At 39.7% G+C, this 19167-nt stretch overlaps 1 protein-coding gene across 1 annotated transcript; it reads right to left on the bottom strand.

Moving 5' to 3' along the window:
• Positions 1 to 8542: 8542 nt before the first annotated feature.
• LOC110962556 (nuclear factor 7, brain-like) lies at positions 8543 to 10177 on the bottom strand. The gene has a single exon (XM_022210555.2). It carries the CDS (start codon positions 10175 to 10177, stop codon positions 8543 to 8545), a length of 1635 nt encoding a protein of 544 aa, XP_022066247.2.
• Between the last annotated feature and the right edge of the window lie 8990 nt (positions 10178 to 19167).

The following is a 19167-nucleotide window of genomic DNA, read 5'->3' as shown; positions in this document are numbered from 1 at the left end:
ATTTTTGCAAATTCCAGTCTGGCTTTTTTATGAGTTTTTTCAGCAGTGGTGTCCTCCTTGGTCGTCTCCCATGAAGTCCACTTTGGCTCAAACAACGACGAATGGTGCGATCTGACACTGATGTACCTTGGCCTTGGAGTTCACCTTTAATTTCTTTGGAGGTTGCTCTGGGCTCTTTGGATACAATTTGAACGATCCGTCTCTTCAATTTGTCATCAATTTTCCTCTTGCGGCCACGTCCAGGGAGGTTGGCTACTGTCCCGTGGGTCTTGAACTTCTGAATAATATGAGCCACTGTTGTCACAGGAACTTCAAGCTGTTTAGAGATGGTCTTATAGCCTTTACCTTTAAGATGTTTGTCTATAATTTTTTTCGGATGTCCTGGGACAATTCTCTCCTTCGCTTTCTGTTGTCCATGTTCAGTGTGGTACACACCTTTTCACCAAACAGCAGGGTGACTACTTGTCTCCCTTTAAATAGGCAGACTGACTGATTATGAGTTTGGAAACACCTGTGATGTCAATTAAATGACACACCTGAGTTAATCATGTCACTCTGGTCAAATAGTTTTCAATCTTTTATAGAGGTACCATCATTTTTGTCCAGGCCTGTTTCATTAGTTTGTTTTTTTAAATAATTATGTTAATCAACAATTCAAAAGTAATGGCTGTTTTTGATTATTTAATTTTCAATAAATTTTTATTTATTGTTACTTTTGTGAGTTTCAAGTGATTTCAGTGAAAATTGTGGGTTTTTCCTTCTTTAACTGAGGGGTACCAACAATTTTGTCCACGTGTGTAGGGCTCACTGAAAAAGTTCATTGTAGAGGTTGCAGTGGTCCTGTGGTCGACTATGAGGGTCATAAACAGGCTGTGGGGTTTCTAAGGATGTTGTTTTTAAAGGAGGTTATACGGTGAAAGTGAAATATTATAGGGTAGTTTTGAGAAGTTGTTAGGGTGTTTGCTCAAGTTAATGTGGTTATTTAAAAGGTTGTAGGAGTCCTTGAGTAGATTGAAGAGACTGTGAATGGTTGACAAATCCTTGAAAAGATTTCTGGCGTTGAAGTCGTTGAGTGGATGGCAGTGGAATGTGAGGACGTTAGGACAATGTAATTCTGATGAGGAGTCCTAAGAGTGGTTGTAGAAGATTGTAGTGGATGATGAAACTTTTACCAGAAGATGATGAAAAGTGGAGAGATGTCTGTTGGTGTACATCTTATAACAAGGAACAGTAAACAAGCTGAGCTGTTCAAATTTAGCATCCTTTTGTTCTCTTTCGGCTGTATCAAAGTTTAAAATTAACATTCTGGTGCTTCTTCACTCTGTGTCAGGTGTAGTTTCCAGCTTTTTCAGCTTATGCTTGCACTAAAATGAACCGACAGCAGCGAAAGTGTTTCTAATCCTCCGTCTTGTACGTTGAGGTAATAATGTCGGAGTAATTGCGGCTCGGGGGGCCGAGCGGCTGATTGACAGCTCATTTAAACAGACATGGACAGGAAGATGAGAGGCGAGGCTCAGAAACAGGAAGTTAATGAAGCTGGAGGGGTGAGCGACAGGTACAGCATCAGCGATACACTCATCTGTCTCGCTGTAATTGAAACCTCATTTAGTGAAACAGACTGGTGCTGATTCACCGTTTTCCCTGAAACCGAAAACAAAAGAGCTTCAAATTACCTGAAAGCAAAGTAGGAAAGTCTCTTTAAAGTTTGGATCCGGCTCAGCAGACAGAAACAAGACCATTGATTATGAGTCTCAGCTGGACGTTGAGAGATTCAGGTTGTCCTTGAGGACGCTGTGCAATCGCAGTTCATCCTCTGGGAACCGTGAAATCTGTGGCATGTATTCAATCTATTTCACTCAGACCACTGATTATAAAAATATGGATTAATTTCTGGTCTGAAAAGTAAAGCCAATGCATATGCGTCTTACTCTTAAATTCCACATAACGCGAAACCGCCGCGCCACGCAGCGCCGCGCTGCGCTCTTGAATCGTACTGCGCAGCACTTAGAACCCATTCTCTTCTAGCAGAGCGTCAGCACAGCGTCTCTGAAGCATGCGCCACGGCGCTGGAGATTCGCTTCAGGTCTATTTTCTGCGCCGCCGCTTCAAAACCTCGTAAATTCACTGTCGTTGAGAAAGCACCAGACAGGAACTTAAACCGGAACTTTCAAAATAAAACACAATGCACGACCTCTCGGACGTAAATTTTTCCCTATATGTTGTTATTACACCTCCGGAGGCACGAGCATCAGGTCAACAGGGTCCCAGATACAACACGACGCCGTGGGCGAAGAGAAATTACCGTTTTTTTATATAGAATAAACCATACAAAATTAACTATTGGATAAAGAAAAGCACTCATTTGAGATCAAAACATAAATCATGTACTCAACCATGCTAGAAGTACTATAAATCACAGAGCAATGTGGCTGGGTCAAGCAGAGCGACCTTGTAGAAGCGAAATTAGGTGTGGTTTATTTATTTTCTGTTTATATCATGTGTTTTTATCGCATAATATCGCTATTCACACGAGAGCCTCTCTGAGGACCAGCCCTTCCCATCCGGACGGCGCGCAGCTGAGCTGCGCTTGCAGTGTGCTTTGACTTTCGGAGCAAGACGGCGGCGCTTCGTTCCGTTGCGCGGCGTGATCGCGTTATGTGGAAATTCGGGGTTAAACCTACATTCTTTATAACAGCCAGCAGGGGGCAACTCCTGGTTACAAATATAGGTCAAATTGTGTAGAAGTCAAGCAGAAAATGATCGTTACCGCAGTACATAATGAAGTCAAGAACTCAATCTGTTTCAAGTCATAAGTAATTTTCAAGTTTCACAAACATTGGTACAAAATTTGGTTCAGAAATTCATGGTTCCCAGAGGATCAATTCTACTGATCATGGTGATTTCCTGACTTTCCCACTAGCACCACCATGAGATAGACTTTCTGTTTTACAGTGAAAAATATGGACAATTATGAAATCAACAGCCATGAAATTTGGTATTGATATTTGTGGTTCTCAGTCATTATTCCATTTTCTGGTGTCCTAGCAGGACATTTATGATAAAAGGAAGTTCATTTTGCATTTGAGGAGCAGTCAAGCCCTTAAAATTATTGTTGAGTTGGCAAGAAGACGGAGAAAAGTACAAACCACAAACGGCTTGAAGACATGTCAGGTTTACGTCTCAAGTTTCAGTTCTTTCAAGAAAACATGAAGAGTTTAAGATTAACTAATGTCATTTCTATGTTTTGTGAAATGTCTGTATGTTTTTGCAGTGCAGCAGCTGTCTGGTGAATAAACCACATCTAAAAAAAGGTGTAGGAACTTAGAAGAGGCTTTAAGGATCTTCAAAAAATTGCAAAAAAGATTCACTGAGGAGGTCTTAAAAGTTCCAGAGGAGGTTGTAAGGTTATTAAGAAGGTTGTGAAGGCCTGTGAGGACATTGTATAGACTTTGAGGGGATTCTAAGGGTCATTTAGGAGGTTGTACTGTCGTGAAAGACTTTGTAGCCGAAGAGGCTGTCGGGACTTTGAAGAAGTTCCATGGGTCTTTGAGGAGGTTGTAGGGCTACTGCAGAGGTTATAGGGCCATTCAGAAAGTTGTAAAGACCCATGAGGAAGTTGTATGGACTTTAAGGAAGTCGTAGGCCCCTTGAAGAGATTGGAAGGGTTATTGAGGAGGTTGTAGGGCTCTAGAAGTTGTTGTAAGACTAAATAAGGAGGTTGTTGGGACTTTGAAGAAGTTGTAAGGGATATTGAGGAGGTTGTAGGGCTGCTGGTTGTAAGGGCCATTGAAAAAGTTGTAAAGACACACAAGAAAGTCGTTTGGACTTTGAATGGGTTCTAAGTGTCATTTAGGAGGTTGTAAAGTCTAGGAAGATGTTGTAAGAGTAGCTGAATAGGTTGTAGGGAAGTTCTAAGGATCTTTGACTAGGTTACAAGGCCCCTGGAGAGATTGTAGAGACACTGAAGAGATTCTAAAGATCTTCAAAAAGTTGCAAGATTCATTGAGGAGGTCTTAAAGGTTTCTGAGGAGGTTGTATGGTTGTATGAGAAGGTTGTCGAGGCCCCTGATGATGTTTGTAGGGCTTTAAAGAGGCTTTAAGAGCCATACAGAGGGAGTAGGGGTCAACGATGAGGTCGTAAATGTTCCTGAGGAGGTTGCAGGGTCCTTGAAGGAGTTGTACTCGTTCCTAAAGAGGTTGTAGGAAGCTTTGTAAAGAAAGTCCCTCAACAGGTTCATTGAAGAGGTCACAAGGGTTTCTGAGGACTACTATGAAAAAGGGAAGTTAACTTCGCATTTGAGGAGTGGTCAAGCCCTAATAATTCTTGTTGAGTTGGCAAGAAGAGAAAAGGACTAACCAACAACAGCAAGATGACATGTCAGATTTATGTTCCAGGTTTTAGCTCTTTCAAGAAAACATGAAGAGTTTCTGATTAAGTAATGCCATTTCTATGAGTTGCCAAATGTCTGTTGTACGTTCTTGCAGTGCAGCAGCCATCTGGAGAACAAACCACATCCAAAACAAAAGCTACTTTAAAAGAGCCCCTTTGAAGTGCAGATGAGAACTTTATTTCCTGCATTGCTGACTCATGTTTCTGTCGTGCACAGAGATATTTGATTGTTTTGCTGAGCAGCAGAGTGTTGAGCGGAGAGAAGACAGACGAAAAGTTAGTCTGTGCAAGATAAGATGCTCTGAGTCTTTCAGCTTTGGAGGAAATCTGAAAACCAGACCATCATATTTCCATAATCTGCCTCATATCCGAACCGACCAGCCCTGAGTCACTCATCTCCATTCCCATCATGCACCTGGCCTCTGACACATTACCATAATCCATCCAGTCTGTGCAGATTTTAGCTGGAGTTGTGTGAGGATGGATGCTGCAGTTCATGTTGCACTGATATTTTTTGGCATTTATAGTTTTATTTTTCCCTGACCTGAAGCCGTTGTTGACAGTCTGATAAAAAAAAAGTGAAGCCAACCGGTCTGAATATAAGTAGTGACTTTTACTTTTTTCTTTTTTTAATAAAAAGAGACTATCTGCAAACCCTCCCGGACAGAAACCCAAAAACCAACTAAATTAGAAAAATAAGTTGAAGGGCTAAAAAATGACAATAAAGAGATGTAGAAAGACTAAGATGACAGACAAAATAACTGTAAAGCCTTGCATAATGAGACATAATATGATCACAAACAGATGAAAATTACCACAAAAAAATGCAAATACACAATAAGGATACAAAACACATCCATTTACTGACAGGATGGGATCAAAATGAGTTGCAAAGCAATCGTAGAAACACAACCCCCCCCCCCCCCCCCCCCCCCCCCCCCCCCCCAAAAGGGATGCAAAGTAACCTGAAATGACTGACAAAAGGACTGGAAACAGATTCTAAAAATCCACAAAGATGACTAAAACAATGAAAATGTGAAACAGAGCAAAAAAAGATTTGAAAAAAATGACCACAATGAAAAGAGCTAAAATACCATAATGACAGAAAAACACTTAAATTGAGACACAAAACAACTGTAAAAGAAACAAAACTATCACAAAAGATGCAAAACTGACCACAAAGAGAGACAGAGTGACTACGGTGAAATGCAAAACAACCATAGATACAAAACGACCGAAAATTGATAAAAGATGAAAAATTATGAAAAAGGATGTAAAGCAACAAAAACCTGAAAGAAAGCAACCACAATACGATGCAAAAACGACAACTGAGAGACAATGCAATCATAAAAAGATGGAAAATTGTCAGAAAGAGAAATACCAGCAACAAAGAGAAATACTATGATCAAAATTAGATGCAAAAAATACAATAATGACATAAAACAGCCACATAAAGATGTAAAACAATCAAAATGAGCTGGAAAGCAACATCTAAATACATGAAACTACCACAAAACGGAACAGGGTGACTATTAAAAGGTTAAAAATGACAACAGAGTGAACTTATGTCCACACAGGGACTGACAGGTGTGATTCACAGAATGTTGTACAATAACAGGTGGAAATTCAGTTCATTCAAAACATTCCAAAAGGCAGGCATACAAATTCCAGGTAAGACAGTGGACTGTCAACGTGACAAACAGATTTATGAGAAGGAACTGGTTTGGTTTGTCTGCTCGGACAAAAGCCGGCATCTGGTGACTGGTACAGCAAACACAACCCTTGCAGTATGTCTTGAAATGTTAACACATATTTAAATAATATGTTTCAAGAACTTGAAGGTTGAAAAACGTAAACTGCAGCTATTGACCCAACCATTCCTTCGTTGCTTAGATGAGTGCCTAGTAGTGGTAACATCTACATCATAAAAGAAGCCTGTGGCAAACATTTAGAACCATAGTAACCATTGAGCAAATTACCAAAATGACATTAGTAGTAATTACATCGCAGTAAAACCCAGCAGGGTACTTATCTGTAGAGAAGGCAGACAAAAAACATCATCTATAGTGTGTAAAGTTTCATTGTTGACATAGGAAATGGAATCTTTCTGGGAGAATGTTAAAGAAACCTCATAATAAATCTCAAGTAGAGTTCACAAGAAGGCATGGGAGACTGAAGTCAACTGGAATAAGGTTTTTTAGTCTGAAAAATTAAGCCTTTCAGCATCAGACTAGACACCAAACACTGCACATTATCACAAACACACCATACCCACCTTAAGGCATGGTGATGGCAGCATCATGATGTGAAGGATGGTGGTGGCAGCATCATGGTGCACGGCATGGCAAACTGAGGCTTGTTTTGTTTTCCATCCAGATAATGAGCCAAAACAAACAGTCAAAGATGCACAGAAGACAACAAGGTGAAAGTTCTGGAGGCTGAGTCAGAGTCCAGACCTCAGTCCAGCTGAATCTGTGGATGGACTTGAACAGGGCTGTTCATTTACAATCCCTGTGCAACTTTAGTAGTTTTACAAAGAAGAATGACGTAAAATTTCAGCATCCAGATGCTCAGGCTTATTCAGACCAACAGGATCAATGATAGAACTGCATCCAAAGGTGTATCCACTAATTACTGACTGAAAAGTGGTGAATACTGATGCAGTCACCAGTGGCAGCTGGTGATGACATTTGTTGGGTGGGCTAACAAATGCATAATACCGATTAAACGGTTAACACAGCTGCAAAAGCAACATCACCTATGATACACACAGTTACATCAATTACAGGTGCACTATACTTTTTTTAGTGCTCTACATCAACACTCTCTCTCACTCACTCATTCTCTCACTCACACACACACACACACACACACACACACACACACACACACACACACACACACACACACACACACACACACACACACATGTTTGTTTTTCTATACCGGTGGGGACTTACCATTGACTCCCATTCATATCTAACTCCTAACCCTTACCCTAACCCTAACCTTAACCATCACCAAATCAATGCCTAACCCTAAACAAACGTTTTTGCACTTTTACATTTTTTATTAACAACAATATGGCCAAGAAAACGGTGTTGCCACCCGTGGGGACCTCATTTTAGGTCCCCACCGTAAGACAAGTCCCCACCTTTATAGCAAATAGTCAGGTCAAAGTCCCCACCGGTATAGCAGAAACAAGTACACACACACACACACACACACACATACACACACACACACACATATACACACACACACACACACACACACCACTACAAAACGTGTTCCAACTGCAACGACTAACCACAGATAGCCTGCTGCAACTGTCTTATTACAACTGTTTGGCGGCATGTAGTGCAAAACACGCCTTCAGTAAAACAGATGACCTCAGCAAAAACACGGTGTCACAGTCCTTTAACAGGTCAACATTGGACCTACCTTATTTGAAAAGAAGCTCGCATCAACGACCGATGTGATCCCAGTCTCTTAACTTCCAGCTTTTCCTCCAAAGACATTCAGGAAAATGGACAAGAAAGCAAATAATCCACCTCGTTCATGCTAACGCCCGCCATAGCTTAACCTTATCTCCCTCCTTCCCAACTCTGGCAGAAATAGCAGCACTGCTGCGTCAACTCGCTGCTATTGGTCAAATAGAAGTCAAGGCCTGTGGGCTGACTGAAGTTAGCCCAAATGATCAGTAAATCACGGGGCGGGACATGACACCTGTCAATCACTTACAAGAACGAAATGAATAAAAGCGGACGGCATCTGCTGGGGCTGTAAAAAATAAGTCCATTTAGAGATATTCTATGTTTTTCTTTTGATTGATTGGCACTTTTGCTACCTTTGTTTTCACCTAAACTTAAAACAATCTGTTGTAAGTTATTTAAAAAATAATTTTCTGATCTTTTTGTGTTGGCCTGGGAGGGCTTAGCCCTGTTAGCCCATTTATACCAGCCGTCCCTGGCAGTCACCTATGTTATGCTTTAGATATATGACTTGGTATTATTTTGTAGAAATCAGTCTTTTTTGGTAAGTTCCTGTCAAAAATAAAACATTTTTACTGACCACTATTCAATGTTAAAAAAAACAATGAAAGGGAAAAACCTCCGAAAGGAGCAGGTTGCTTGAAAAAAAATCTTCAATCTAATTTGTATTAATTGATGATATAATCAGAGGAGCAGAGTTTCTACCACTGTCACTGGCACCAGGACTGAAGAAAGGGTAGAGTTTCTCTGTGAAGGAGCTTTCAGTAAAGGAATAGAGAAGAAGCGCAGCATCTACATCATAAAAAGAAACCAGACCTTCCTCATAGTCCACAAACACTCTGATCTTCTCAGGTTTGGAAATCACTGAAAGAGGGACCGGATAGCTAGCAAGAGCAAAGTATTCTTTTCTGTTCCTTAGATGTATTGTCCAGTATCCGTTCTCTGGGTTTAGTTTAATTTCTCCCTTCCTGTTGACCGAAGCTTTGGCCACTCCTAAAGTCCATCCAGTCTTCCCTTTGACCTGGACGTCATAGTGAAACCTTCCACAGGAGAAACTCTGCCTTCCTAAGACGTTAATCGCTGGGTCAAATCTTTTTGGGTTTTCTGGGAGTTTCGTCCAAACTTCACCACAGTGCACCTGTTTCCCATCATCAGACAGAATTAGAGCTGGATGAGCTGTATCCGCATCCAAAGTTATTTCTGCCTGCTGGATCTTTATCTCGACATCCTGCAGCTTCTTCATCTCCTCCCTGACCGTCTCCGTGAGCTCAGCCACTGCCTTCACCATCGCTGTCCTCAGGAGTCCTTCATACATCGTCGGACAGATGCTAACGTCTGTCCAGTCTTTGTCCAATGGAGCACCGTTCAGATACGAGAAGCTCTGAAGAAGATGAAGGGGATTTTTAGAGCTTGAGATTTGCTCCACCTTGGCTCGAATCCTCCTCAACTCCAGGATCTCCCCGTCTAAATCTTGGATGTAAGTTCTGGCTTGTTTCTTGGTCGTTTTCTGATTCTCGTCGATCATCCCGATCAGCTCCGTCTTTGCTTTTTCCAGGGACTGAATCAGAGTCGTGAAGACTTGAATGCCATCTTTCATCTCCTTGTTTGCAGCTTCGTTGCTGAGCTCCGTCGAGTGTTTGAGCTCCTGGATCTTCACTCGTCTCTCCTGGATCTTCCAGTGGATTTTACCCTCCAATTCTGCCTTCTTTGCTTCATATTCTTCTCTCAGAGGAACCACGTGGTGAAATCTGTGGCTGGAGTCAACGCAGGATTGACATACAGGGATTTGTTCATTCTTGCAGTAGAGCTGCAGAGGTCGGTCGTGTTCGGTACACTTGGTGTCCATGTCTTCCTCAAACAGCTGCAGAGTTTTCAAACTCGACACTGTTTGATAAAAACATATGTTGGCTACAAAGTAGAAGCTCAGACACGTGAGGATAAATGGTACCAGCAGGCAGATCTTCAAAGGGATCCGTTTAGATTCAGCAGGAACATCATGGGAAGCGATTCCTGGTGTTTCTACTTGTAGCTCCGAGATGGTTTTCCTCCCAGCCGACTGTCTGAACTGAACAACCATCTCTGAAATGAAGGTGTTCACCCCCAGCTTGTGTTTTCTGTCCACTCGCTCTTTGCACATGGGACACTGCCGCTGGGAGTTAAAGTTCAAGTGTTGCACGATGCAGTTTTTGCAGAAGTTGTGTCCACACGGCAGCGTGACGGGATTGATGAAGACGTCCAGACAGATGCAGCACAGGAGCTGCTCCTCGGTCAGCAGGTAGTTGGCTGTCGACATGTTGATCTGCAGAGAAAACAGTAAGTTAGAGACACAACAGCATCATTAGACAACTACTTACTGTCGGATCTAAAGCAGCGCTCAAAGAAACACTATAGCAGCCTTTAAGATGTTACAATAAAAGGAAAAATTCTACACTTTGGCTTTAAAGTGAAATATTTCTGATCTTGTTTGGCATGAATACGACAATTTACCTTTAACACTTTCCACTCTGAATTTAAAACTCCTGCTTACAAGTGTAATTGTAAAAAAAAAAATTAGAAAAAAAACAAAAACAATAAATAACCATTGTTCCAGGTTGTACAACAATAATTTTGGTATAATTTTCTAATGCCAGCTAGGTTGCCAAGTATGTCAACCTTTGATGGTATCAATAAGTGGACCTCGTTACTCCTGCGGCAGAATACCTTAGCAGCTGCGCAAGTTCAGTGACAGTGTCATTGCTCAATGGCGGACAGAAGCAAACAGAAATGTTGCCGTCCAAGAAAATGTACCTCTCAGGGGCACAAAAAAGAAAGAGAAAACGGTTGGAGGAGCAGGAAAAGAAAAACAAGGATAAAGGTAGGTTGTATGACTTTTTTGTTTTGATAAATGTTGTGAGCATTGCAAGTTTAGGGCTCAGTCTGAGTCTTGTTTGCCACGGTGCCTTTTTCTCCTCCGGTTGGATATTTGGTAATTGCAATTACATTTTCTAACCTTTAATATATAACAAATCCCTTCACTTAACCCAAAATGATCTAAATCCTCGACTCTAAACAAAACCGGAATTAAAACCCGTTAAGGTTCAGTGGCCCGCGGGCGGGCCGTTTTGATATTTACATAAGCATTTTTCGAAATAGAACGACACTGCCAACTCGATGATAGAAACATTATACACCGATGGAAAACGTAGATTCTCACGAATCCGCCAGTATAAACCACTTTCAGATGTGATTACCACAGCGGGTAATATAAACACATTTGTCCAACAAACAACCAATATCCATCCATCCGTTCTCTATGCACGGCTTTAACGTACACAGCGCGACTCACATTTGCGGGTTCATTATTACACACAGATGAAAAGAGAAAGAGAGCAGAAAAAGCAAAAAGAAAGCAAAGATTTTAGTGTTCTAGATAACTTGGTTTTTTATGTATGTTATAAATCTAAATATTTTGAATTGTCCTTTTGGAAAAGATCTTCAGTGTACAATAATATAAACATGTCATGTGCCTTTTCAAATATGAAAATATGTTTTTCTGGCATGCCAGTCTGTACTTTTATACTCTGTTTTACAATCATTTGTAATAAAAAGTAAGCTAAGCAACCTTACAGGTAATTTCTGTTAAAAGATAAAGGAAACTTTAAAAAAAACATCTAAATGAACTTCCAACATCAACATAGTCAGTAATGATCAAAGAACTTGATTACATTATTTGAGTAAAAGTAAATTGGGTCAAAATTTACCACCAATAAATGTAAAAGTAATTCAGTGAAGTGAAAGTAAAGAAGCATTTGCTGTAAAGTAAAAGCATAAAAACTGCTGAAATACATGCTATGAATTATAATTTTGGGGCTTAAAAATTACTACCAGTATGATTTCCTGCATGGTAACACAACTGGGGTTTATTGAGAAAATTATAAACACTTGACATTGACTGTGGTCACAACAGGCACAAAGCACTTAAGCCTACATTAAGGTAACAATATAACATTCAATTTATCACATGTAGGCCTACTTTCTCTATCAAACAAAAACACTTTCAAGTCTATTTGTATTTATTTTTAGACATACAGTTTAAAAAAAGTTGCATTACCTTCAGTCAAACTCATTCATCAGATATTGTTTCTAACTTTATTGTTCATTGGCTGCAGTACATTTCTTAATCCACTCGTGGCACCAATTAGTCAAACCGACACTGCGTGATACATGAATGATACAATGAGGGAAAAGTGTGACACAAACGATGGGGTCTCATCTACCCATCACTACTTGACATATATTCAGATTTTGCACTGAAGTCGTTCGTGGGGGGCCCCCAAGGTAAATTTCGCTTAGAGCCCACTGAAGGCTTGGGCTGGCCCTGCAATCAATCAATCAAACCTTTATTGTCATTGCACACTTTCACATACAATGAAATTTCATTTGAGCTGCCCTGCCAATGGCAGCTCGGGCTGCTGCACCTTTAGGAGCTTGCCTGTCTTGAGGAAAAGGAAAAACAAAGACATTTGGAATCGGGATAAAAAACACTAATGAGTCCTTCCAGGATTTTGCGGGCGTTTTTCGTGATTGTTGCGGCCGAAAATGCCTGAATTCGCGGCAGCTTTTCTAAAAAAAATTGCGATAAAAGTTGCGATTTTTTAAGGTTATTTATTGTGATGAAATTGCGGGAGACAGTGACAACTGCTAAAAAGCTGCATTTTTTTCCAGCTTGTAGAACATGTTGCAACGCTGTAATTGACAATATTTATTCCGAAATTAATTATTTTGCGTTCCAACCCATTTCCACAAAAGCTGGCACACCACGGTGGGACATTAGCAGCAGCCAGATACTGGTTTAACATGACGTGGTTTGTAGATTTGCAGCACAAAATGCGAATTTACTATGGAATGAATCATATTCAGACATAACTGTCAGTTGCTTAAAAAGTTAATTTCACATCCTGGCACACACGTGTTCACACAAACACGCTCACGGCTTGTCACGTCAACTAACAAGAACAGCACTGAGAGAGCGCAGTCCTTCACCAAGACAGGTGTTCTGCATGTGTACATACCGAATCGCGTGACCCAAATATGTAGCGGGCGACAGGAATTGATGGGACTCAGAAACACCCCCACAATTTAATCAGTTGTTCCTTGTATCATTTCCAATACGTCCACAGTGGTAGATTTGTTATAGGATCACAATCATGTGATCGTCAGCAGGCTGCTGAGGTAGCGTTCACCTGTTGCCATGGTTACCGTGCCGCTATCAGACATCATGTTGCTATGAATCCTTAACAAATCCGTGGATCCAAACTTTAAGCCGTATCACTGCCGAAGTCTAATCATTTAGCTTGGAAAATCCAAACTGAATCTCCATGTAATCTCCTATCTCCATTTTAGGAGATACAGGAGAATCAGTTTGTATTGGACGAATTGAATCACGTTTCCCTCCCGGGAAAGTTTGGTACGACCAATCATAGCACGGGAGGTGGGAGTTAATGCTGCGTCATCTTCAGCGCCTGGATTACCCATAAAACACCTGCGCACCTCCCGTAACCAAACACAAACATTAACAAAGTTATTCCTAACACCGCTTATCATTCGGAAGGAGTCTTTTGTTGCGTAGCCTTTTCAAAAATAAGTGTTGTACTTGAGAGTACCCCATGTATTCGCAGATTTTTGTGACAAAAACGGCAGTAATCATTCACCGCGACGCTTTCTCGGCTGCATGCCATTGTTGTTTGGACTACATGGACTTCAAGGTCAATTTGTTTGTGCATCATCCGTGTTACGCTGATTGGTTCTTTTTCGTTCAAGCTGCATTCGTTAGCCCCTCCTTTTTGAAATCGTCTGGCATCATCACAATGCCAGACTGCCTTTATTTGTATTTATATTAATACATAAATAAAGTCAGTCTGGATTTTCCAGGCAACTAATCATTTGGTCCTTGTGTCATTTCTGACCGACCCTGAAAATATCATTCAAATCCCTGAGTCTGTTTTTGAGTGATGTTGGTAACAGAGGAAGGATTCACACACGCTGATCGTCACATAACTCCACCGTGTTCTTAGGGGGAATAAATAATCTAATTTACCTTCATTCTTTCAGTGCTCTAACGGATCTGGATGCAACAGTTTCCATCATGGTGATTTGTCTGGTCTGTTTTCCGTTCATTTCAGCCGTTCTAATATGTTTCGTGTTTTTTTGCATATCAATCGATGATTTTTTTTGTTTGTTTTTTTTGTATTCCACCACAATATTGCACGGGTGTAAAACAGTTTAGCTCCGCTTTGGTGAAGAACATCAGTGAATTAATTGTTTATCACGGTCTTCAGCAGTAATTTTTGTTGGTAAATGAGAGACATTCGTATCACACATGTCCGCATCTTCAAACCATAAACAGGAAGTGAATTCGGTGACGTACGTGCATTAGGTTTCCGCTGGGGACTGCTATGATTGGTGGAACTCATGTGAGGTGGGCCAAAATTGCAGGAAAGTTGCGGTGATTGGACAAAATTGCAATGCCGCACAAAATTCGCGGAGATTGGTTGATTTCGTGTGAATTCGTGCGATTGCAACATCGCAAATTCCTGGAGGGACTGACACCATTGAGGTTTTTCATCCCTTTGTTCGACATATCTTGTTTAAAAATTTGCAGACAGGCCTTGAAATGTTTTTATGTAGAGGTGATTTTATTTTATTTTGTTTGTCCAATTAAATTGAGTTGAGTTCATTTTTATTTAATGCTAACAGAGTTGAATGTTTATACATGACATTATGTCTTAGTTTAGCCTGTTTCCACCTTTTGAATCCAAACATCTGCTGACGGGTTTGAAAACCACGTTAGCTTAAAAAAAAACACCAGTACTGACATAATTTATTGGTCAAAAAGTGTAAAAACACAGAAAGAGCTATCAGTTACTCGTCGTGTGCGACTTCAAACTACATCAGGAAAATTAAGCAAACCTACGTCTAAAGTTGAGACTTTTCATGACTTTATTTGTCATGTCTTTAGACAGACCTTCAACTAATCAATTCATTGGCAGCTTTTGTTTCTTCTGGATTGACTTTATTTCATTTGTTTGTCAAATTAAGTTGAGTTTAGTTCAATTTAGTTTAATCCTAACAGAGTTGGATGTTTATACATGCAACTACATCTCAGTTTAGTTGGTTCCAAAACAATTGGAATAATAGCCAAATTTATTCTTAAAATCACAATATTTTAGAACTTTATTCTAAATGTTGTTCAAGAAACACCCCCCCAAAATAATTTGATGTTGTCTTAAATTAACACCAATGTGATAATGAAGTAAAAAGCGTCCATGTAAACGTCTTAAGCATAGGCGTCAGTTTAGGGGGGGACGGTGGGGATGTGTCCCCCCCACTTTTTGTCAGGGGTCATTTTGTCTCCAACACATTCAAATTCTTCACATGTAAGCCGTTGTAAACCCAGTTGTTTTCAGCAGTGTAGAAAATTCCGACGCTCCTGAATGCACCATCCGCACTCAGCCGAGAGTTGCACAGACATGCAGCACACCTTTGTGAGATAAATAAAACCGTGCAGATGCTAAATTTGTGCCCGTGCCAATTGGAAGCTCCGACCAGAGGCGTGCAGGGGCAAAATTTCGGCCCGGGAGAATTAGTACTATAGCGGCCCACAGACCCCTCTACCCGCATGTATCGATAGCTGAACAGGTAGATCCTCTGCCTTGGGTGCGGTGGTTGTGAGTTTGAGCCCAACTTGTGGCATTTTGCCGCCGTTCTTCGACATTTTCTCAACGTGCTGTCTTACCAACGACACGGAAGCATATGAGAAAAGCAGGCGTGCCGCACCAATGCTAAACTTTGATCTCAAGTAGAGGGCCACAAAATATCGTCCCACGGGCCGCAGTTGGCCAGCGAGTTTGAGACCCATGATTTAAAGCATTATTATTATTATTATTATTATTATTATTATTATTATTATTATTATTATTATTTTATGACTGGAGCGGCCCAACAATAAAGTGGCCCACCGGAGATATCCCCGGTGTTCCCGATTACCCAGCACGCCACCCAGGGTGTGCCTTTCCATCTGAGAATGGCTGTGGTCTCCACCCCCCCCCCCACTTTTAAAAACAAACTGACGCCCTTGGTCTAAAGTCTGCTCTACAACATAATCCACTTCATAATCCTGTTTAAATTTACAGTAAAACACCTTTTTGACGCCACTTTTCATGTCTACACTGGTGAATACTTCATTGTCTCATGAATTAAAGATCTATCTGTAATAATTATCTGCATGTACTGACCTGTGTGTTCAACAGTCCGCTGACCTCCTGGAAATGTGATGTTTGTGTTAGAGCAGGTGAAACTCCACCTGAACAGGTGAGAACACGCCCTCACCTGAGCTGAAAAAACAACAGCCCTCACTTAGTCTGTGATTTAACTCCATTTGCTCCTATTTATAGACAGTTAATCAACACTTGTCAATCAGGAACACCAACATTTTTTTCAAAGTACAGGAAAGAACAATATCATAAAATCCAACTGTGATAATATCAAAAATGTCAAATACTACATATTAAAAATTACGTTTATTATTTTAGATTGACCTGCAGTGCTGGAAAACACTCACAAACTCATCGTTACAGATGCTTTTTTAAAACTTGTCACAGGATTCAGAGAACTGGTTAAACCCACTGAACCTAAACCAGCTTGAGCTTTTTTTTTTGTCCCATTTTCCTTTACTTTAGACTCTTTTTATATATATATAGACTCATTTTTCTTCACTTTAGACTCATTTTCTTCACTCTCTAGTCCATAGTTTCTTCACTCCTTTTTCATCATTGTACACTCATTTGTCCTGATGTCCATAGACTTAATTTTCAAACCCACTCTTAGGTTTTGGGAGTTAGAGTAATAAAATAGGAGATTTCAAAGTGACAGTTATTACAATGTACGATAAATACTGGATAAACATTGGCTGTTGGAACGTTTAAAATCTGCCGATTCTGTTTTTGCAGGTTCTTCCTTTAAAAATGGTGTATATTCGGTCATTTTAAAAATAATATAATGTGATAAAACTACATATTTAGTCACATTTATAGTACTTAACAATTTATTTTTTGCTCATATCGTGTTTATAAATGGTAAATAGTTAAGTTCAAGTAAAATGCTAATTATAATTAGCACAAAAACAGCAGCTGGAGTTAAATTAAAACTGATATGTGAAAGTCAAGAGCCAACAGATGGGTTTACAAGTTAAAAAAAAAACACTGAAAAACTACAGAAAATGATTTCAGAAAGGTTGTTTTATTTGTCTGCAGCAGTGCAAATCAGAAAAATAATGTTTAGTTTCACATTTAATAGCTTTTTGGGTTGTGTGTGGTGGATTTGAACACTATTACACAGCTTAATTTGTATAATAGCATATGTGTAGCATGTTAAAAACACAGAAATGCTGCTAAATAAGAAACCTGTTCACTTCTGAGACTTTAAAGACCCACATGAGAAGATTTGTTGGAATATTAGACAGTTTTCTGACAGAATTCTAACTTTAAATGTCTGTAAAGTGGGTCTGAACTGTGGCTTTCTGATGATCGCTGCAGTTCGGTTTTGGGGCGTTGGCGCCGGCGAAGCTTTTCAATGGATTAACGAGTAAAAAGAAAAATGACTTCAATTAATCTGTATGAGACGAAAGTATGAAGAGGTGCGTCTGGTCTGTTCAACTGCAGAAACAATTCAGCTTTTACCTTGGTCATTGTAAGAACATTGTAAGATCTATCCGGATCTTCCATCATTTGATACGATAAAACTTGTGATTTCTGTATTTTAACCATAATATTAATAATAAAACACATTTCAGACAAGGAAACTGTCATGATTTTACTTGTAATTTGATATATAAAGGTGTCAACAGAGAATTCTTTGCATGTTTATGTAGGTGAGATAATCCGGAAATATCAGAATCATGATGATGGGAAACTGAAGGATTTGGACATTAGGTGATCATATTTAGAATTTTTTTTGTTCTGTTCAAACAGCCTCAAATTTAAATGTGTGGAAAAACTGCTGAAAGTAAATCAACACTCAAAATAATATATATATTTTCTCTAAAAATTATCTTCAAAAAACAATAATACAGTAAATATTCCACGATGATGAAACCATACTTCTGTATTTATGACATTTTTCTGCACATCTTTAAATATTAACAATCTTTTCTCCAGTTATTTTCTCAGTAAATTCTTCTTATGAATTAGATATTTGGATGGACATTATTTGTGATTTCACCCTAATTTTCATGTCATATTTTTCAAAAAATTTCTGTATTTAAATTAGCAAAAAAAGTCAGTATTTTTGTATATTTGAAACCAAAATAGTAAATATTGTTTTGAACTGGTATTTTTAAAAGTAGTAATATACATGCTAAAAAAAATGTAAAAAGGAAATAAAGCATGATCAGAAAATTATAGTTTTTGCAATTGCAGTTTTAGTAAAGTAGGGATAAGGAGGAGGTCGGGTCGGATAGACGGGTCGACAAAACATTGGAGTGAAGGTCGGAGTTTGATTATTGAAAATCAAAATAAAAAAAAATACATTTTTTTCTCAGTCAAAATGATCCATCCATCCTCTATACACCACTTTATCCTCACTAGGGTCGCGGGGGGTGCTGGAGCCTATCCCAGCTGACCCGGGCGAAAGCAGGGGACACCCTGGACAGGTCGCCAGTCTGTCACAGGGCTACATATACAGACTAACAATCACACTCACATTCACACCTACGGGCAACTTAGAGTCATCAATTAACCTCAGCATATTTTTGGACTGTGGGAGGAAGCCGGAGTGTCCGGAGAAAACCCACGCATGCACAGGGAGAACATGCAAACTCCATGCAGAAAGATCCCACGCCCACCCCGGGATTTGAACCGGGGATCTTCTTGCTGCAAGGTGAAAGTGCTAACCACTATACACTGTGCAGCCCAGACAAAATGATATTTTTCTAAACTTAAACAAGCTTTTATTAGTATTAGTTCAACAATCCAACAAATTTTTTCTCTGTTTTTGCAGTTTATTTGAAATGTAATTTTGGTGTTTTTTAAAAACAATAACTTGCATTTCACACCAACCACTGGGTTTTGGGGTTCAGAGAGTTCAAGAAACCTTCTATATTCGTATGAACTACATTTTGAAATACAATCATTAACATTGCCACTCCCTTATTTACCACAATGCGTTATGTAAATAGTCCTTACTGTTTATTTTGCAGTGGTAAATATAAACAGCAAGTTGAGTATGAAGATGTTGGGGGGGAAAAAC

This window comes from Acanthochromis polyacanthus, chromosome 1, assembly GCF_021347895.1.
Source record: "Acanthochromis polyacanthus isolate Apoly-LR-REF ecotype Palm Island chromosome 1, KAUST_Apoly_ChrSc, whole genome shotgun sequence".
NCBI lineage: Eukaryota > Metazoa > Chordata > Actinopteri > Pomacentridae > Acanthochromis > Acanthochromis polyacanthus.
The sequence above is the reverse complement of the archived record's forward strand: the minus strand, read 5'-3'. Positions and strand labels throughout refer to the sequence as shown.

What these genes read in the sequence shown, in the direction of transcription:
- LOC110962556 (XM_022210555.2), bottom strand. Translation starts at nt 10,177, where the DNA reads ATGTCGACAGCCAACTACCTGCTGACCGAGGAGCAGCTCCTGTGCTGC.